Source organism: Pyxicephalus adspersus, chromosome 5 (genome assembly GCF_032062135.1).
Source record: "Pyxicephalus adspersus chromosome 5, UCB_Pads_2.0, whole genome shotgun sequence".
NCBI classification, from domain to species: Eukaryota; Metazoa; Chordata; class Amphibia; order Anura; family Pyxicephalidae; genus Pyxicephalus; species Pyxicephalus adspersus.
The window spans coordinates 104,491,800-104,514,740 of NC_092862.1; the positions used below are offsets into that span (position 1 = coordinate 104,491,800).

General features: G+C 35.9%; 1 protein-coding gene across 1 annotated transcript in view; it reads right to left on the reverse strand.

Annotated features, from left to right (window-relative positions):
* Positions 1-332: 332 nt before the first annotated feature.
* The window catches only part of ANO10 (anoctamin 10), a 41,359-nt gene continuing 18,750 nt past the window's right edge, over positions 333-22,941 (reverse strand). The window contains exons 10-13 of the mRNA XM_072412358.1: positions 21,529-21,720; positions 19,566-19,694; positions 4,843-4,962; positions 333-3,436 (exon numbers count right to left, since the gene is read on the reverse strand). Coding sequence (XP_072268459.1) covers positions 3,362-3,436; positions 4,843-4,962; positions 19,566-19,694; positions 21,529-21,720 — 516 coding nt within the window. The 3' untranslated portion in view covers positions 333-3,361. The remainder of the gene's footprint in view (positions 3,437-4,842; positions 4,963-19,565; positions 19,695-21,528; positions 21,721-22,941) is intronic.

Below are 22,941 nucleotides of genomic sequence, written 5' to 3' on the forward strand. Positions count from 1 at the left end.
ATACCTCATAAAATCCTTAAAATACCTTACAGAAACTTTCAATAATACTGCATGAAATACTTAAAATACCCGATGAGGTAAAGTATTAGTCTCCAAAATACCAAAGTTTCATAGAGAAAGTTATAAGCAACAAATTCCGTTTTTCAGCATTTTCTCCAAAGTTTAGTTTTTTTGAGCAGAAAAGCATAAGTAAAGGGGGAAGTTTGGGGCCTACATTTAAAAAGGTAGCAAAATGTGTACTATTTATAGCAATTTACATATTTGATTGTGTATGTGGCAAATTTTGTAACACAAAAAAAAAAAACAAATAAGAGAAAAAACAGACTTAATGCTTCTTTAGCAAAGAATTTTGAGCTTTTAGTGTTTATAAAGGCAAGTAATACACCAAAGGTAAACAGTAAATTGCATATCATATAAAGCAGATTTGTTGATTTTTCTACAGAAAATTCCTGTTACCTCTGACACCAAATTACCGCACAAAAAAAAAAAACAAAAAAAAAAAAACATGCAATAACAAATTTTTCCCTGTTAAAAAAGAAAACGCTGATTTTTCAGTACTTCTGTTTGTATAGAGTCAGAAAGAAAAGGAACATAACTTATAAACAGATAACATTTTTGGGAGTAACTTAGCTCTGTGGTTCCCCTTGTACATATACTGTACTTTAAAAACGTACTTTAATTAAAAAATAGCCTTTTTTAGTCATGTGTCTTTAAAAGAACAATACCTGTTGATTTGTCCAGTTACCCAGCTTCTTGTTCGATCAATGCTTTTGATGAATCCAGACCATAGTAGCATTGACAAATATGTGCATTTCAGCTTTCAATGAGAACAGCAAGATGCCATTCAAAACCACGGTCATAGTTCCCTGATCAGAGTGTAACATTACAGGCCAACACGCCCACACTGTGGTCCACAAGCCACCTATTAGACAGTATGGTAATCTATTCCTATTAGTCTCTAATTCACTTTTTATAGCCATAAATACAGATTAACAGTTACAGGATCCAATTACAATCATAATTCAAAAACGTATGCTTTTTTTGTACGTTTTGCTGTGGATAGCATTAGGTAGTTTTCTGTATTACATTTAGGTATTTGTAGTGTAAGGGTTCACACATACATTGGGGCATTGTATTTACAATTATACACTGGGCAAACAGGTTGAGAACCACTGTTACCATAAAATGTCAATGTATATATAATCTAATAAGGCTCTACACCACTTTAAAAGAAATTAAATAGGAATCCTTGAATGCTCCTTTACAGAGGTAGTGTGATTTTTTTAATAAAATAAAGAGAAAAAACTCCAGCAAATTATCTAACCTTGCTAAAAGGGTTTCGTTTTTAAAAGTAATGCAATAAAAAAAAACTCCGCTACATACTATACAACCCAAAAATTGTTAAGTTAGGCATAGTAAAGCATGGTGAAAATATTTGACATAAATTTGGACAATCCTATATGCTGAAAACATCTAAAGCCTGAGTCGGTGTCAGAACTGCTTTTCTAACCGTACAAGTCTATGTGGATTCAAAAGTGGAACAAAACAAGTTGATGTACATTAGAAGAAAGTCAAATGCACCAGTATATAAGTTCTGATCCCCTGCTTTTACCTATCAACAAGCTCAAAGTTGAAAAAAGTTCTTTCTTTCAGTTTTTATATACAACCCCTTTTTATGTTTGCATAATGTAAACAAATCCAAAATTACTTGTATGGGGTAATAGTGGTTATTATTTTAATGCTATTTAAGTTTTTTTAATAAGCTAGAATGTTTTTGTTGCTGTTTTACAGAAAATACAAGTTTGCATATGTACGAATAGATAGTCAATGAACCAGTGCAAAGAGAATTATTGGTGTGCAAAGTACAGGAAGACCTTCTGATATATCATCATCATAGATTCTCTCAGCATACATGAGAGGACCATGGAATTTGTCATTTATGCCTATGACACATCTTTTCTAACTGCTATCAAGTACACAGCATCATGACCCTGTATACAGCACATTTTCAATGTATGATCCTCCAGCACTGCTAGGCAGAATACATGGAGCTAACTGTCATAAAAGTGTGAAAAAAGTGTATTACAATGCTGTACTAAAACCCCAAACTAATAAAAAATATATACTAGTTTTTATTACTCTCTCATGGGAGTCAATGGTGTGCTAATAGATACCGTGTTTCCCCGAAAATGAGACCTAGCACTTTTCCCCCAACCTGCCCTAATATAAGACCTACCCCAAAAATAAGACCTAGTAGAAAAAAAAAATACTCACCGAGCTGGAGATTGCGGGCGTACACACTCCGGAGCCGCACAAGCCGATGCTTGCCTTGTAGTTCCGGCTCCTGTCACAGGCGGAGTGATATTACATGCACTTCGCCTGTCAGAAGCCAGGAACTCGGCTTGCGTCTTCTGATAAGGTAAGTTTTTTTTTTTTATTTTAACCAGCACAATTACGGTATAAAAAAAAAAAATAAATAAATAAAAATGTGAGCAATCATTGCCCCAGCCACATTTTGTGCTGATTTTAGGTTTGTAAGGACAAGCTGGCTGATTTAATACAGTAACAGTGCAAGAAGAGAAATGCTGAATTCAGTAACCAATACCGGTAGCAATGAATCAATGAAGAGTTTAATTTACAATTGGGTCACCATATAAAACTCTCAAATGTACATTGTTCTACATGAATATGGTAAGTGTTTTTTTTCATTAAAAAAAGTATATAAGACCTACCCTGAAAATAAGACCTAGTGTGTTTTTGGAAGCCCAAAAAAATATAAGACAGTGTCTTATTTTCGGGGAAACACGGTATATCATGATAGAATCTAGTTTCTATAGCTGACACTATATAGTAAATTTTTTTACAATATCAAATCCAATAAATGAACAATACTGATTTATATTATTTTTAGAGTATATTCTGAAATAAATGTATTTATTTTGTTTAGCTTTTAAAGAGGGTAAAGGGGTATAGTGCATTTAAGAATAAATACCTCTATAAAAATAAATCAGCTGAAGATCAATTGGTAAACATAAGTGATATGTAAAACATTAAGGATGAGTAAGTTAAAAAAAAACATTTTGTAATCAAGCTATACCTGCTATAAAATTCCCATGTTTCTTTACCAGTAAACCCAAGTCCAATATACTTTCTAGAAACAATCCAAATTGTAGCCAGAGTAAAGTACAGCAGATATGTCTTACACCATGCATATAAACGTTTATATTAAGGACATAAAGGATAATACAAGTAGAAGTAATACAGTAAATAGCTTCATCCAGCAAAGCCAGTGGCGCTTTGGTGTAGGCAGTAGTGGACAGGTATTGCATTGCACATTTAAATAGTTTCTTTTTTTTTTTCTTTAGTTTTCACTGATAAACAGGTTGTCTTTTTCCAAAGTGCTTTCACTGAGAGAATCATAAGACAGCTTCAATTGCTAAAAAATGATAACCAGTGTTAGAATAAAATAATTATCTTTGGTACAATAAAACAAATGTTTTACATTTCTGTATATTTTACCATAAAACACAAGGACAAGTGTACCATTCTATTCACTGTGCAAATGCAAATGACCTTGTCCTCAACATAAATGTTTGCTAAATACCCACATACTTTAGAGGAAAGGAAGCATTCTTCAATGTCTGCCAATTCCATCTGCAATCCCACATGTGTCAGATGACCCCATAAAAAACAACCTTTTTAACTTTAGCCTAAATTATGTGACAAATTAAAGAGAGGATAGGAGTGCTAAAGCTGTATAAGTCATGCGGGTCTGGGAATACCAGACAGTAAAAGACATAAAAGAAGCGTTTATAATGTAAAATCATTGCCCCTGCAATTATATCTACAGTTTGTGTTTCCCATATAAAAGCTGCTTAACAGAACAGGACCTGAATTTGGAAAGCGGATGTGAAGATGTAATTTTCTTTCAAAGAAATTTAGTTTTTTTGCCAATTAACTATTAATTCCAAAAGTATTTCTGGCATGCATCATATAAGGCAGGGGTGTCAAACTCAAATACACAGAGAGCCGAAATTAAAAACTTAGATCAAGTCGGGGGCCAAACTTGAAATTTATTGAAAAAAATTAGGAAGTTTACTAATTCATCCATAACTAACAAAAACAAACCCCTCTACATACACTTTAGGGTTGAAAATGCCAATTTCTATCTATCTATGCATGCTGTGTGTTGTTCATCCTCTCACATCACAAGTTTGACTGACACTAAATATTACACTAAGCAGTCTCTAATGGATTGAAACAAACACAATGCCCCTGGTAGTCAGGCACCATGTGATCATTGCCTAGGCTTTGTGTCACATGATGGGTGTACAGGAATAATGTCTATGTATTGAAAATGATGATATGAGGTGGTAATGCGGGCCAGATGTAGTTCATTTTTGGAATCCTTTGAGGGGGCAAAAAAAAAAAAAGGACCTTGAGGGCCAGATTTGGCCCGTGGGCCAGAGTTTCAGGAATCATTCCTGAAAGTATATCCTGAAAGAAGGTTGTTCCTTCTCTGAATGCAGAACTGGGCATTCGGGTAAGGAAAGTCAAGTATATGCTACTAGATGGGGAAAGGGGAGTTAAACAAACTTGTTGCTTTGCCCCAAATACGAAAGTGACAGGGTTTCTTTAATGTTACTGACTGTAGTTGAAATCACTGCTGGCTATGGGCTGATCTACTCATGATATATGTGCATAAATAAAACTAACTGCAAGTCATTAAGAACTTTTTGAATGGAATGTATTTTGTTGATTTAAATTGATTGATATACCCTAACATAGATAGGTCTGTCTTTCCTGTTTCAAGAGTATGTCACACTAAAATCTTTAGGTTACCTGTTTCTCTTTAAGGGCTTCCATGGACTCAAATTCAAGCTTTGCTAATTTTATTCGGATGTCATGTGGCTGGTCAGGAATCACAAAGGCCAAGATACACTTCAGAGCTAATAGTGCGTGCTGTAAAAATAAGAAAAAGATCATCAATTCCTAGTATATCTGAACATATATAAGCAAGATGATGTGCTGTATTCAATCAGCATTATATACTGAACAGTACAAACATGAAGAACATGCCTTTGAAGGTAATCCAGGTTTTTTTCTATTAACAAATCCTAGGTCACTTGACATCCGACACATTTAGAAGTAAGGCCCAAACCCAATATTGATAGGAAGGCTCCTGCCTACAAGCTTAACCCTATGACTGATATTTATTTCAAGCTTTCAGCTCTCAGTATGTCATAAATAATGTTGATGTGCCATATTATTATATGATATTAATTTATACAGACTGAATTCAGATATAGGTAGTAGCCATGTCTAAGGACACATTAAGCTGTACATAAACCCTTCATCGTGTTCAAAGTTTACTGGGATCTTCAATAAATGGATCATTGTAACATGCTAATCTGCAATTCAACAGCAAATGTAGTTTTTAACAATATTTTACATAAACCTGGGAGGGCAGAGGCAACAGTTTTGTCAAGCAAAATCTGAAGTTGGGGTTTATAGTCTGATCACAATAAATAGGGAAAACATTTTTGCTTGTGCTTGTATAAAGTACACCCATTTCCATTTTCTTACTCTTCTATTTTCTGACATTTTCCATGAGCTTCTGCTACAACACTAATTTACCTATACTTGCTGTTAGGAGTCTGCACCCAGCTTTGTTCATGTGCTTTCTTACTTGATATTCTTGTCTTGAAAAAGATCCATCTAGAACAATATGCAATATGCAAGAGTTGTCTTTTGATCTAATACTAAATTAAAAGAATGGGACCCCTTACCATAACAGTGCTTGTATACATAGTATAAAATAGTAATAATAGTATCAGATAATATCAGATAATAATGTCAACTGAGCGTAGATTTCTGCCCTCTAATATCAGGTGAACTATAACTTAAATAAAGGGGTCTCCTTACAGCAGGACACCCCCCTCTCCCTACCTAGGCCTGTTCAGAAGGAAGCTATTCTATTATTCAAGCAAACGGTTCAAGAGGAGATTCAATACAGTAAAAGGTAAAGTCCCAACTTAGCCAATGGGACAAAAAAAAAAAAAAAAACAAATATTAGTTTTAGAAGCTGCTAAAAGATGTGTGGGTGTTTTGTTATCAACAAAATGAATGCCAAGATTTTATATAACTCAGCAGGGTCCACAGTATTTTTTATAACCTCTCTGAAATAAATCATAAAGAGTCTTCAAATGGAACTGGCAGATTGTCAATGGGCCATTAGTTTTACAATCCAGCTTTTCTGCAGTTCATTGTGGATTTTGTTTTATTACATACAAAACAAAGAAGCGTTCATTAAGGAAAATGTAGTTAAGTTAGTTTGCTTCTTCTGCTATCAACATGAAAAAAATATCCCCGGACAATTGATAAAGGCAGCACAGTAAGTGCATACTGTAGCATTTCAGTTAAAATTAAAATCTTGAAACACACAAAAAGCACACAGTCTACCTGCAGAAATGAATCAGTTTTTAACTTTGTCAATGCTGTACTACACTAGTCCACCCCTCTTCTTTTTGTGTGTAGTCTGGAGATCCTGGAACACATTTTTCTGAAATGACATCTTACCAATATTTTTTCCATTTTCTGCATTCACAAAAGGCTATATAACAGACCTTTTATAGTGTCACAATTTGATTTAATGTTATTACAGAGTAGAACACATCTAAAAAATATTTTGTATTTCTACCCCTTGATGAAGCCCAGTTGTTGGATTAAACATGTTGGGATGGATCCCAAGTACTAATAAGGATTCTTTTTTAACCTGCAATAATAAAGACGGTGCGGCCTATGTTTCTTTATTGACTTTGGGAGTAAGACATGCTGTACCTGAGGCCGGTTCGATGAAAGATTCTTTATCTTGACTTTTCAAAGTTTATTCTATATATACTTTTCATAAAAATTTCATGCAGGCAGAATATGTAGCTATTGGGGAGGGAAGACGGCAGCAGAATACTGTACTGAAGAGAGAGATTTTGTAAGCTGCCATTTCGGACCAGATTCTATAATGTATCTTGACTAGTGGCTGTTCTGAAAATTAGTAGGCAACTGTGGTGTTTAGCTAATTGCCACACAAATATCTGCATGCTTGTTTCAGGTGTGTCACCAGCTTTACATTCAGGCAACTGGCATAGAAATAGTCTAGCAACAGAAGCCTACATAATCTTCCAGCGGTAGGTCCACTTTAAAGTCTGGATGCCTGTCTCTGTCCTGGGAGCTAGCTCTGAATCTGCTCCCTTCCTCCTGTGTAATTCTGTTAACTATAAAATTACATCCAGTCAAAGCAAAATTTTGGCAGAAAAAAGGACAGTACATGCAGGCATCAACATTACGTTATTTCTACTTTTGTTTTAGGTTTGTCTCCTGGCTCATTGGCAGATGGACGGGTGGTAGATACTTTTAAACATAAGTATACTGTAAATGGTCTTTATAAAAAGAAAATGTTTTCTTTACATAAGTAGGGTTGATTGCTAATGATACAGATGTAAATACAACTATATATTGACATATAATGGTTCACACAATGAGGTTGATTTACTAAAGGAATATAGACTGTTCATTTAGCAAAGTAAATTATCCACATTCAAGTGATATTTAATTAAGCCTAATGAGATAAAGCGGTTATATCCTGTTTTTTGGAAAGTGAATGATTACCACATTAAAGCTGCGTACACACTTCAGATTTTTCTCGCCCGAGAATCTGGCGTGTACAGTCGGCGTCGTTCATCGTCCGTGGATCCATCCTGGCGGATCCACGAACGATGAACGACGAGCAATCCTAATGCAAGGGAAGGGGGAGAGCGCGCAGCAGGGTGCCGCTCCGTCGTTCTCCCCCTCCCCTCTCCATAGAACAGAACGGTGCTGTATATACAGCACCATTCATGCATCATGTGGTCCTTTGTCGTTGGAAAGGATCGTGAAAGCTTAACTAAGGCTGTGTACACACGTTAGACTTTTGTCCTTGGAAACAATCTTTCAAGATTGTTTCCAACAACAAAGGACCGAAATATGAATGAACGAGCGCATTATATCAGCGATGTTCTATTCTATGAAGAGGGGAGGGAGGAGAACGAGGGAGGGGCACCCCTCTGCACTCTTCTTCCTTCACTTTTACTGCGGTCATTCGTATTCCTTCATTCGTGGATTCACCAGGATGGATCTATGAAGGACGTCGGACAGCAGCTATACACGGCAGATTCTCATTCGAAACGAGCCTTGAGGTGGTAATCAGGCGAGAATCACCAGACGTGAGGTGAGGGAATTATCCCTTGCAAGTAGATAATTCACCTTGGTAGGTGAACAGCCTGAAATAATTCAGTAAATCACCCCCCCAATGTCTGACTACATAATGTTTTACATTATTTTACATTTATTTACAAATTTTTTTTCCATTTGAGATTTTACAAAATTACCAAACATCAAACTAAACTATTATGCTACAACAAAAAAGTTTCTAATTTGCTTTTTTCTTCTTAATAATTAAAACACTAGGGTGCAAACTGATACCATAATGGCATAAAAATGTAAATCAAAGCTGCAAATATTTTGTTGTCCTTGAGTCTGTGGAGCCCAGTATTAAAGGCTTTGCGCAGCTAAATGGATTTGTCATTTTGATCTCAGAGCTGTCCTTGAGGTCCAGATCTGCACACTAGCTAATTTGCAAGGTATATAGCAGTATTAAAATCCAAGGACTTCTGGCACAACAGTGCTGTTCCAGGAAATGTATTATATTAGAAGAACACCAGAAACAGAACAGCCATTTAGGAACTCCTAATTGATGGCACATTTAGTATAATTTTGTTCTGAACATCCAGCCACAATACACTGTACAAAAGCCCAATGCACGTGAATTGCTATCAATGGCATACTAAACAGGTCCTAGGGAGGCAATGGTAGAAAAGTTTTTTTTTACAGAATTACTTTTTTCTGCAGGTTTTATGCTTCATTCTTTACTAAATATATAATAATAATACTTACCATTACCACTAATAAGAGTGTAACACACAGCATCATATATCCTAAAGACTGCACCCCATAAACATGTGTTGCACCCATACTATTCAATATGCCACTCCTGAAAATTGATGTAGTACACCAACATATATGGAATGGGTTGTCAAAGCACTGCAATGTAAAGGTAAACCCGCAACATTTTTTGCCAAAATAGCGTACCATAAAGCACCTGTGGATGCGGATATGCTATAATGCAGATGTGTTGGGGATGCCATTTGAAATCAATAGTATTGCACAGTAATTTTATTTTTACAAACTAGTTTGTATTCATACTAAACTAGTAATATATAATAAACCTCAACCCATATCCATCCCTAGTCAGCAGATACAATTCACACACATTAAAAGATGGGTATCACGATGACAACTCTAACAGTTACCCTATGTTTTAACACAAGGTCACATAATAATATACAATGCTGAGGCAGGCTTTATATAAATTTTGAACCTGTTTTAAAGTTGTCAGGTATTAAGTGAACAAGGTCTTATTTATAGCCTGAAGCCCAGTCGCTGCACTGAGAGCAGCCAGCACTGAATAATCTGTCAATTTTATAATAAGATTGAAAGCAGAAGTAATAATGATTATCTGTACTCTGCTTAATGTTGTCAGAAAAGCAGAAATAGATTTGAACAAGACACGCAAGCCTAATATACTACCACAATGGTAATAATGTGTGGACAATAAAGCCACAAAAAAGCCAACACAATTTGTGTTGCATGAAAAAACTTAACCTTCTTCAAGTATTAGTTTACTAAAGTCATTTTAAGTAGACTTATTGTGCATATATATATATATATATATATATATACACATATTTATTTGACATAAAGTACAGTTTTTTTTCCACCCTGTTTCCAGAGAGAGAGAGCCTCTAGGGGGTGCTATGCCTTGCAGTACTGGAGTGAGCCCTAAGAAGGGGCACACCAGGGTGGGGAACACGGGAAGTAACACAGGGGTCACTGAAGACTCAGGGGAACAAAGGAAACATAGAAGGCACAAGTGATGTGGGGATCACTAAAAACACAGGGGATTACAGGAGACACGAGTAACATGGGCAGACACAAGGGAACACTAGAACAGCATAAGGGAACAGACAAGGGAACAACAGACTAGAGAAAAGACGTTAGCACAGAAGCTGGTCTGGGAATGCTCAATTAAACAACAGGTGTAGAGGAAATGCTCAGCAGGGCTAGGGGTCTCGGCAATAGTGGAGACACGTTGCATTAACACGGAGTGCTGTGTATGAGCCAGCTAAATAGCCAAGGGCTGATTGACTGGCGGAAGAGGCAGTACCGATTTAATCTGGAAGAGCAGACGTGCCTGAGGTCAGAACTGCTCGCATGCGCAGGAGAGAGGCGCCATCGCTTTAGCGCAGATGGGATAAGTGTGACACACCCTCTATGCTGAGACCTCCTAACACCACTTCCACGGACAATGGACCTACTGATGGTCCATATGATGGACACTTTTGTCACCCAACACAAAATTTTAACATATTTCAAACAATGACTTTGGTTCAAGAAAGGCAATGTTGTATTCTGCAGTGTTTGCTATGTTCAAAGCATGCACTATACCAGTGGTTACAGTTGCCAGGGTCTGAAGTGTCAATACCCAACCATGTTCAAGCACTAAAACTGACAGTTTCTCAAAGTTTCTCAAGTATGAAGAACCCTGGCAACTGACATCTAGAGGCTTAGACAGCACAGGTGTGACAGGTGTTAGTGGATAAAGACATTTTGAGCAAAGGACTCTTCATTTTTTAACATCAACAGCTATCTAGAAGAATCTTGACCTCAATACACAGACAAGCACAATGCCAAAACTGCTAGCTAGCATAGACAAGTCACCTCCACATGGCAAAAATATCATGCACGGTAGCTTTAGGGCAAGATTGTTCTTTATTTAGTGCACTCTATTTAGATATAAATTTGTCAATACTGTTATTGTAAAAATGATAATGACCGCTGGGCTAAATTTGACTACTCTTTCCTGATCTTTGTAAGTTTTACTTAAGTATTTGCTTTACCCCCTACATATAATATATAAACTGAAGCAAATGACTACAGCTAGGATAAGTCAATCATTTCTATGATTTTTCTAGGACAATTCAGTGGCATCTGCAGGTACTTTCATTGTCATTGTGCTTTATTATATATTATATAAGGTAACGGCTTAGACCTAGAACAAGATAAAAAAAAATTCTCAGTGCAACGGAGAATAGATAGATTGACATAAAATGGCCATACTCCCTCAATAACGAGTAATGGCAATTCAAGACAGAGCTAACAAGATCGAGATTGATTACATCAGGACTTGTAATGGTTGGGCATGGCATTAGATGGGTAGCACGTACATAAAACACACTAAGGATTCAAGGGAGACTACTAGCTGGCATCTCAAGGTCAAAGCAATAGTTGTAAGAGCCAAGGCTTATTACTGGAGGGGAGGTAATAGTGTTTAGTTCAGCAGACCTGAGAATTTAAACTCACAGTGAGGGCTGTACGAGGGTATTTCGCTCATGTAATGTGACAGCTGAAAAAGATGCTCCTGATAAATCTCCCCTATGTGTCAGGAATACACAAACAGGATAGAGATACTGACCATTTTTATTCACAGAAAATAACGAAAGAAAACACTGTGAATATACAGAGGGATTAATGAATCCATAGTGCAGATAATTCACAAACTGCATTGGCTTTGACTTTTACATATCAATCAGATCTTTAATATGCTTTAACTTCCCTTTTTACATCAAGGAACCTTTTGCAAGGTCACACTACTAAATTTCCTTGTTAATCAATAAGCTTGTTAATGAAAGAAAAACAATGGGTCAGTGAAAGCGTTAGCACAAAAAATCACCATAAAAACAAAACTTGGTTTGTAGAAAGGGTGCTTACCCAATAAATTGAAAGTTAGTGTAATAACAATGCCAGGGTTACATATGAGATAGGGAACGTAGGTTTCTTCTTAAGTTGAATTTGTAAATCGGAACATTATTTTTGCAATTGCACTTAGGACAGATGTTTGTCTCAACATTTTATTAGGCAGCATGGTGTCAGTTACTGTATAAAATCTTCACTGTGAGTTAATCACAAGCAAATAAAAAAAAAAACTTTATGGAGCCTAGACATTCAATATCTTCTGGAACAAGCTGTGCTTTGATATGCAAAAAGAAACAACTGCAGAGTTTATCTTGGTCATGAAAGAGTTACAGAACAGGGAAAGATTTCTTCTGCTTAACTGTTAATTTAACTGTTTGAAAGGAAAAACATTTGTGTTGCCTTTAGGAACTATTCAAATTTAAATTTAAGTTTAAGTTCAGAAGCTTAAAAAGGGTTCTCTGGCCAGACACCCCATTTTACCTATTTGTTTGTATAAGGTTATAGGGAGTAGAATGGGCAGATAAAATATTAGAACCAATTTGATAAAATATTAGAACCAATTATTTGCTGCAATATTCAGTAATAATACTTTGAGATGTCCTCTATCATTCCACCCACTCTGAGTTTATGTGGTTTTGAGGTACAATATTTATAGTTACAGTGCTATGCATTAGTAGTTTATCTTGGATGTTTCCACCATAAATGTGAACCCCTAATAAACTTCTGGTGCAACAAATTTTCATCAGAAGTAAATTTTATTTAAAAAAAATCACCTGTCTATAATTACAGTGTCAAGTAAACTTACCATAAACACAACTGGTTCTGTGGGGGCTCCAGATAAATATGTTTTATGTTGGGATAATACAAAATAATGAAATTTGGAGGGTATGTACAGTATACATACAAAAACAAATGTATAATATCATTATATATAGATAAAAACATTTATATGGACAGTATTTTACCAGTTTTTTATTAATAAGTGCCATCTCTCCCAATACATATTTAAATATATTCATGCATTTTTAGCCCCACAAGAAAAATGGAAACAAAACTCTCCTGTTCAGTTTTCTTCCAGTCTTATAATATTTACAGAGGTGCGTCTGTCTGACAGATGTTTGGTTACAGAGAGGAGCTGCTATTGCTGTGGAAGGAATGAACCGTCATCTCTCAAACTGACAGTATTTATTCATTCTCCGGGTACAGAAGAGATTTTAATGTCAGCATTTAACTTATCTGTGCTGGGCCTGGCTGCTAGCAGGCATAAAACAGACAATCACGACTAGCACATCAAGAAGGTTAGTATCTAATGTAGCTACTGTACTAAACCCAGGGGCCTATTTATAAAGCAGATGTTATATATATATATATATATATATATATATATATATATATACACATACATGTATGTATGTATGTATGTATGTTCCACCATCACTAGGAAACGCATCACTAAACTTGCTATACATATGACTGAGAATCATGTAAGTGCACCAGAAATCTTTGTACAGTGCTGTGCTATATGCCAGAGCTATATTTGGATGTATGTATGCATGTCATCACCAGGAAATGAATGGAGACATTTCAACCAAACTTGCTAGACATATGACGGAGACTCATGTGAGTGCACCGCTGATCTTTGTACAGCGCTGTGTTATATGACAGGGCTATATTTGGATGTATGTATGTTCCACCATCACTAAGAAACACATGGAGATATTTAACCCAAACTTGCTAGGCATATGACTGAGATTCATGTGAGTGCACCAGTCATCTTTGTGAATACTAACTTAAGCTAGTAGTAACAACTCTCAAAGCACAATAAAAGAAAGTTAAGGGATAAGAGGATGTAGATTTTTAAAAATTGATTGGTAATACTAAATTACCTTAAAGTAAACATATAAACTTCAGTTATGCAATCAAGTATAGTATTTTCTACCTTTGCTATGTCGCCCTATTGATTCTGTAAGGTCTAATTTACCATACATCTTTGAAATATCTGCAATCATGTATAAAGCATATCCTATTTTTACATCTGTATATATTTTCTTGCTGCCAGTACATGTAGCAGCGTATTAAATCTGTTTGCATTAAGCTCAGTGACATGGGATATCTGCAGGCATAACACATGTCTATCAAGTGAGTTCAGAAGCATAAGCAGAAATTTCCACAGACATGTGCACACAGCCTAATATCAACAGAGAATCTCAGGAAACTTGGGCAAACAGCAAAACCTACACTGTAGCTGAAGTACGGCAGTATAAAATCAGCAAAACAAAAAAAGTGAAGGCACAACCCACAACTTAAAACACAAGTTCAAGATTTGTGAATGATGAGGAGTTAATTTAATCCCCTTTGTAATTTTGTCTCATAAAAACGTTTTTAATATTGTTCAGTTAAAAAACATACATATCATGAAGAACCAGAACTATTCCTTGGAAAGCTATGCATCCTCTGTGCATTTTATGGTCTCATTAAAGTAAAGACGAAGACTTTTAGTAGACAATGCACAATAAGATTGTTTATTTTTTGGAAACAAAATAAAAAATAGTTAATAGTAGACAACCCTTTTTATCAACCCTTAATTCTCGATCGCCTAGACCAGTGGTCCCCAACAGCTTGCGGACCACTAAATGCACACTCCGGACTGCGCGGGGAGCCGGAAGTTCCCCCAGAGTAATGTCATTATGCCAGAACTGTCCCACTTTCCTATCGCAGGTCTGAGCCTGTCCAGAGACACAACCAGCCTCCTGCCCTGAGCCTGCGATGCGTACCGGAGACGTGGTCTGTGGCTCTAGCCAATACGCGCCCCCCCCCCAACCTCGTTGGGGGGACCAGATGGAAGAAACCTCCCGACGAACAGACTAATCTGCAGGATTGAAGGTAAGTGTGCTTTGTTTTAGGTGAGTTTTGGGTTTACTTTCGCTTTAAGCATGGACAAATAATCAATATTATGCACCCTGGTGAAAATAATTCTTCATAAAATAGGACAGCATCCATTTTTTGGATTAAGTATAAATCTATTATCTAGGATGCAAATTAAAATGTAGTAATATGAGAACTGTAGTCACTTGTTGGCTGTCATCACATTAGCACCATCACAATTTTATTGTGCATCAAATTATTGCTGACAAGTGGTTAAAATCTCCCGGTAGTAAGGAGATTTAATTGTTCATGTAGCCCCAGCCAATGTAATTTGGATTTCTTCCAGCATCCTCAGTTATTAAGTAAGGAGGTACATATAAAGCAACTGTCAGATGCAAGATGAATTGACCTAACCAAAAGAAAAACAACTGTTATGCACAATTTATTTAGAATTTGATACTTCCATTGAGAAGCTGCCAAGCTCAGCTGTGGTTTAGAAAATTAGTTATTAAAATACATGCTTCCAAATTAGTGAGTAAGAAAGATTCCTGAACATATGGCCAAAAAGGACTAATATTTTATTTTAATGACTGGTAATTTTAAGACTCTTTGGTACACAATCTTTAAAAGTGTACAAGTCTACAAGATTCCACCCAGATTCTTGAAAAGAAGGAATAGTTGAAATGGTTCTTTGTGCTAATTTCTGATGCACTAAACGTTGCCTGGTGCTGCAGTCTCATTGTCTCTGTACCTCATCCAAGATTTTCTCCAATGGGTGAGCATTAAAGCATTTCATTCCCGAACCTGCTTCTTTTTTATAGATACGGGTACGAGTCATTTCAAGCCACTTATCAAATCTTTCAGCAAGACGGCTGCCTGCATTAAAATTATGTGGCCCCAGTATTCTCTCTCTCTCTCTCTCTCTCTCTGTATATATATATATATATATATATATATATATATATATATATATATATATATATGTTATTGGCATATTATACATTGATGGGGCTGTATGAAATAATTTAAACACTGCCTAATACTAAAATACATAAATACAAAAGCAATTAAATGAAATAATTGAAAATGTAACCTCACTATCTTGCTAAGAAGAGTCAAGTGCCTACTAGGATGGTGCTGAGAAGGGAGGAGGAGGAGATGTTTTGTAGTTCACAGAGAGTTATAGCGTGGGTTGTTCACTGAATGGTAGAACCTGGCGTACTGACGCTCGTGGGCAGTAGTGTCTTTGTCTCAGGGGAGGTAAATAAGGGTAGCACGTGGTGTTGTGGCTCATTTTGACCCATACAAGTTCTAGCACAAAGGTTACATACCAAGCAAAATTTTTTGTGTCCAAACAGGACTTCTACCAAGTTGGACTTATTCCAAAGCGGACTTATACCAAGGTACCACTGTATATATACATATTTCCAATTACAGACAAAGAAACAAAGTTTAACACTGGAAATGCCCTTACATCCACTTGCCTGAGAATTTACCTCAGGCACCGTGCAAAATTTTGGGGGAAGTTGTGAGCCAATGAAAGAAGCAGGGGAAGGAAACACAAAAGAAGAAGCTCGCAATCTACAAACAGTACTGCTGCAATTTCTGGCAGTTACAGAGGACAATGCCAGGGGGCCTGAAGTCAAAAAGACACTTTTATTAATATTTATATATAAAATAGCTTGTATAGCAAGAGTATGATAGAATATTAAATCAAAGGAAAAGTGTCATTTTACTTTAAGTAAGCACTGGGAAAGCTAATGGGAAGAAAAAATAGGTCAATTTAAATCATTTGTGCTGCTGATTAACCTTCTCAAAGACTTAAAATTCATTATAAAGGATGCTGAACTGACACAAGCTGAGCCAAGCATCTGCTCCATTGCCATGGCTACGTTCTTCACACTGGCAGTCATCTCTTTATTTTTTTAGACAGTGAAAAACAATGTCAGATCAGGATAAGCAGCTTGATATGAAATATATCTAAATTCAGCCTCAAAGGGTTTAGAGTAGTAGGCTTATTTGTGAATGTGGACAAAGGATTGCAAGAAGCAGAAACCAATATGGAATACTCCCAGTACAGATAGAGGACATGAATATAGAACACAGAAAATATCTTTTATATCTATCTATTTATCTCTGGTAAACTTGACTCTCTTATAATACAGCATCTGTGATAAAGACTGGGAAAAAGTAAACCAGTCATCACCTAGATTATTTCATTTTTTGTTATAAAAATGTTCCTAGCTAGATTTAAGTAATTCAAGCATATACGATATCTACCAACGTTTTCCCCAGCCTGGCGCACCACCCGGCACTTTTCAGTAACCACACAGCTGTTTTTGGTTGGTTACTAAAGAGTTGTTGGGTCACCATGCAGGGGATGACACCCACCAACAATTTCTTCCCACTCAGCTTTAAAAAAAATGTGGAAGTGGAACATGGTCTACATAAATGAATGAAAAGAAAAAGAGGGGGTAGGAAATCTTATACAAAATACCATGGATGTATTTGTGACCCGCATACCTGTTATCTTGGGCAGTTAACTGCAACAGATAGCCGCAGGCCCACAACAGATGTATGTGGATAAAACAGATTTTCACCCTAAAAAGATCCATACTTATCTAGAAAGATTGCTTTTCTAAAATGAATAGGCCAACACAATGAAACAACCAGACAAGGCATGGTGACATGGGCCAAAAGTGAGAAACACAGTAGTGTTGGTCCATTAGCCTTGTTCAGCAGATGTCCTGGTGGTTTTCATACTCCACCATGATGATGGCCAACTAGCCTGAGCAGTTGTATGCGGTTCAGAATAAATGGCTGAATAACAATAGGATAAATTTACGCTATAAACGCATTCTATCTGTAAGTTAATTTAACTTTTTATATTTATACTATTTGAACACCTAAAAAATGATGTGTTGCATGAAATGTTTTACTTCTTTCTGTTTTACCATATCTGCCTAAAACCACACATTTTATAAAATGGCAAACAAAAAACAACTTTACCAATATTAATAGAAAAGATATTAGAGGTATTTTTTTTCGGTGAGATGTAAGGGGTTATAACGTATGATTCTGAGTGAGTGAGATTCTAGGGGCATGGACAGGTGATACCAGAAGAATACTTGGGTATCTTATTTGATAGGAACACCCTATTAGAAATGGCCAGTTTCAACTCCATGTAAGCAACATAAAGTTTTAACTTTGTACATTATATGTAAATATACCGATATTTAGAAAGTTAGAGCTTGATAGAAAGTCTAGATCCTATGTGTTTTTTTTTAAATAGTTATTACATATTTTCTTTTGAATCATATCTTTAAGGCCGTGCCCTAAATTACAAGTAATTAGGTAACAAGTCATAAACTTGCAATTTAAAATGAGCAAATCATAAATAAATACATAAGTAAATAAGTAAAACTGCAATATTGCCTTCAGTGAAAACAGCATTGTGCAAACCATTTTTAGTTCCAGAATTATAAATAAGTGTTCACTGTACCAGTAAGTAATATTCATATGTTTTAATGTCATTAGCTGCTTTCAGATTAGGTAATGTCTATAACAGCTTAATTGTTTGTGGTTTGTTTTTTGACAATTTTGCTACTGTGTACTGGAAAGCTTTTAAAAGAATGTAATTTACAAATATGTCTCTCTGCCTATTCCCTTTGTTCTGTCCTACAAATGACAACCTAATATAGTGTATGTAGAAGTGGAGCCCGGAACGCACCAATCATGGAAGCTAACAAATTCAGTTTTCCTGGATAAATGTCTTCTTGGAAGAAAGGTGACCACACACAAAAACAAAATGTAAGCTTATGTACGTAGCATTTAGAGGCTAAACATATTTACCCGATTACTGATTATATTTGTCTATGGATACAAAAAAAATAGCATTGTCTTTCTGCATAACCGTTGCTAACAGTACTCATGATGTACGATTTTAGTAAACAGTTTGATGTGCATTTAGAAAAAAAAAACATTTTGCTCCTATATAAAGGCCAGTTTGTAGAAATATACACTGGATCTTAGGATTTCAGCCTGCCTGTTGCTTAGTGTACACAAGTATATGGTGCCTAAGTGACCATGACAATTCCATATTGACAGCACATTAAAAAATAATCCATCTTGCTATGCCCAATCTAAAGCTGCTGAGGCAGTCACAGGAATTGAAGCAAGCATACATTTCATTCGAGACAGAATACTCCATCATTTCTCCTCTGAGGATTATTACACGCTGCTCCTGTTATACTTCAATGTGATGTACAATCTACACTGACAGTTAGTGAAGCAAACATATCAGTTCAGTAGTAAGGTTCTTATATACCAAAAATATTGTGTACACAATTTCAAACTACCATAGAAAATCTAGGAGTTTAGGGACCGGGCAATAACAAACACATAAATGTTGTAAATGTTGCAATAACAAACACATAAATGTTGTAAATGTAGCTCCCTGGAATTGTAAATGGATGTCCCTAAAGAAATTATTTCAACGCTCTTTTTCCAAAATTTGTCGTAACTAGATCATAGGGATTGTAGTAGCCCAGACTTAGTATTTTTTCTAAACTTTGTCCAGCATTGCTTTATTCCCATTTGTGTTTTAGAGTTTTTTGTATATATAATAAAATAAAAAAAAATGTGTAATAGCACGATGTCCAGAAAACTGCATTTTTCCATGGGGATGAATAATTAGTAAGCATGTAAAACATGTGTATTGCATATCTAAGGGGCAGCAACTGCACCACATAAATAATGTATAAGTATGTAAAAATAAAAACAATAGTGAATACCTCTAAAGCCACTACTGTCAGAAAGGGGTCCAGGTGCCAGTCTTGAAGCATTGCTCTGACTTGTGGAGACATACCAAGGAGAGCGCAGTTGGTGACTACTGCAATAACACCCATAGTTTCAAATGCCAACTAAAAAGGAAACAATAAATAAATTAGACAGCCTAATAATTCCAGTAATCATGAGTATTGAAAGCAAACCTGTGCACAGGGGAAAAGTGATAACCTAACAATATGGAAAAACATCTGACAACAAAAGCTGTCAGCAGATATTACTTACCTTTCATTTTGCCCGTTTGGCATCACCGAGAGCCAAGAGCACAGTGGGTTCCCCGCCACATCCAACAAAACAGTGCAGCTGGGCTGGATGTTGTCACATAAGAAGTGTTTATATGATTTTACAAATAAAGGGCCATTTTGTGAATTTTATTGTAAAACATCTAAAATGTGCAGTACTCAAAAAAAGTTTAGCAATGCTCTGAAATGGTGCTGCTATATATGTGCATGATATTCTTGATTGATATATAAATACTTAGGGTAAATAATAGAACCAAACAAATCTGCATCTATCTGTAATAATTAATTAGGGTAGAACCAAATAAAACTGCAGTCATCAGTAATAAAAACACATCTAAATGTAGTGCTCTTTATGGAGCGCTCAAATCACTAATCTATGACAATACACAGACATCTGGACACATTTCAGAGGCAGCATGTTTTATTTTACATGCCTCCAATGCAGTGTATATCAGTACGGACATCTATCTGTTGATAGAGAAACAAAATAAATGATTCTTAAATGGACAAACAAAAATACAAAGAAGGATTCAGTAACAGGAAGGTTTATTCTTTTTAATAAAATTTAGTCTAATTTCAGTGATATTTCAGAAATATTAACGCTCCATATTTCATCTTACACTGATGGTTTCAAGTTGGCTAATGTCATAAAGCTTTACGTACATCACTCCCAGTTTACATCAATTATACATAGTAAGCTCTTTCACCTTCTGTATTTACTGGTATACCCTAATAGATTGTAAGCTCTTCTGTCTTTTGTACATACCCTCACATATGTTCTCTGCTACATGCTAATAGACTGTAAGCTCCTCTGCTTTCTGTATCCTATCTTATACAAAACCAAATATGTTAAAAGACCTTACACTTTTCCACTTTCTGTATTCTCCCATAAATCCAAGAGATTGTAAGTATTTCTGCCTTTTGTATCCTCCTTATGGATTTTAAGTTCTTCTACCTTCTTTATTCCCCCCTTATACTGCAATCGACTAAAAGATTTTTCACATTTTTATATATTCCAATTTATTAGACTGTAAGTGCTTCCATCATCTATATTATACCCCAAAAACATTTCCAAGTCCCTACCCTCTCTTTTATACACTGCGAGTTCCTCTGACTTCTGTAATCCAATTAAAAAACGAATAGGCTGTTAGCTCTTCATTCTTCTGTGTCTTCCTAACTCCCGAGTATCCTTTCCTATACTTTTATGTAGTTTGTAATCTTTCCATCTTCTCCAACCATTTATATGGCAAAATGCTGTGAGCTCTTTCTAATACAGCTGTATTTTATCTTATTCCCTGAGATTGTTAGAGCCTCCACTTTTTTGTATTCTCTCTTACATCTTAATAGATTGTATGCACATCTACATTTTATTATTATTATTATTACACAGTATTTATATAGCGCCATCATATTACGCAGCGCTGTACAAAGTCAATAGTCATATCACTAACTGTCCCTCAAAAGAGCTCACAATCTAATGTACATTTCACATACAACTGCTGTTCCTGCCTATTTCCGCGATTCATTCAAGAAGAATCCTCTTGCTGCACACATTTTATATAAATCTAGCAAAACCTCCAATAAAGGTGCAAACAGCAGTTAATATAAAAAGAGCTTGGAAATGTTTCACACATTAATAATAGTCATAAAAGAAAAAAAGAATACGAACCATCCATACTCCAATGCTTGATGAAGGTTCTGAAAATGGACGCTTAAAGACACGGCATATTTTTAATGCATCTGTGTATACTTCAGAAACATTGTTAAGTACAACTAATATGGCTGCTGCAGGAAACACACATGAGAAGAGGCTCACATAACCAAACAGCAGGAATAACTCCAAGTAGTCATCAAATGTTCCCTAGTTACAAAAAAAAAAATAAACATATAAGTAAAAAAAAAGCATATTATAATATAACAGAAGCAGAACTATATACATTCAGAAGCAAATAAATTAGACACATTCATCTAAAATAAATGTTTGACTTACATGCATAAACACGTGCAATAATTGTATTAAATCGTAAAGGATAATTTCCAACGACAAAAGACCAAAAGATGCATGACTGTGTGCTGTACATACAGCGCCATTCTGCTCCAAGAAGAGGGGAAAATGATGAAGTGCCACCCCGCTGTGCTCTCTCCCCTTCACTTGCATTACAATCGTTCATTGTTCGTGGATCCGACAGGATGAATCCATGAATGACATGCCCTGGACACACGTCAGATTCCTGTCCGATATCAGCCCTGAGACGATTATCGTCCGAGAATCATCTGACGTGTGTATGTAGCCTTTGCAATTTTTCGGCAGCCCCATTCCCCACCCAGTGTCTTTGGGCCTACTTGTCATGTGTATTAGTGCAGTGACCAGGAACAGATTAGTGTAAATTCTATTACCAGAATTCTAGTTTTTGATTAACATTTTCTTTATATAGCCCATCAGAAAGCCAGAGAAACACTCTAAGAGCCAATTCACATCAGGGTGATCATATGTGATGCAAATAAAGCAGCTTACTGCATTTTCTTGCTTTTCAAAGATGCTTTTTCATTTATAAAAAACATGTGCCTACATGGAAACTGAGAAGGATTTTCTGTGATGCATAAGAAGTAATAGGAAAACACTGAACTTTTATGGAGAAAATTCTGTCCTAGGCTCCTTCCAGTGCTAACCACACAGAAAAGCCTAGCGCCACATGGTCAGCTCATCTATACTTTGATCCTCCTGCTTAACAGGGATCACCATGACCAGGCATGACCATATGCCTATGATTTTGATTAAAAAAAGTAACAAGGGCTGGAACAGTATTTCCAGTAGAAAGAGTAAGTATTTCAGAGGGAATACTCACAATTACTATGTGTACCATATTCTACAGAATCAATGTTGTGTCAGTGATGTGTTGTCCTCATCCTAAACCTTGGTTTATTGTGAGGTGTACCATGTTACCTTTGTTTATTCAGATTGAAAGCTTTGTATCTTTTTCTTTTTTTTCTTTTGCCATGAAAATAATTAGTATTTTATTCACATGGTTAGTTTTTTTTAGCATCCACCAAGCTTTAGATGTACATTTAAATTTAGTAGAGC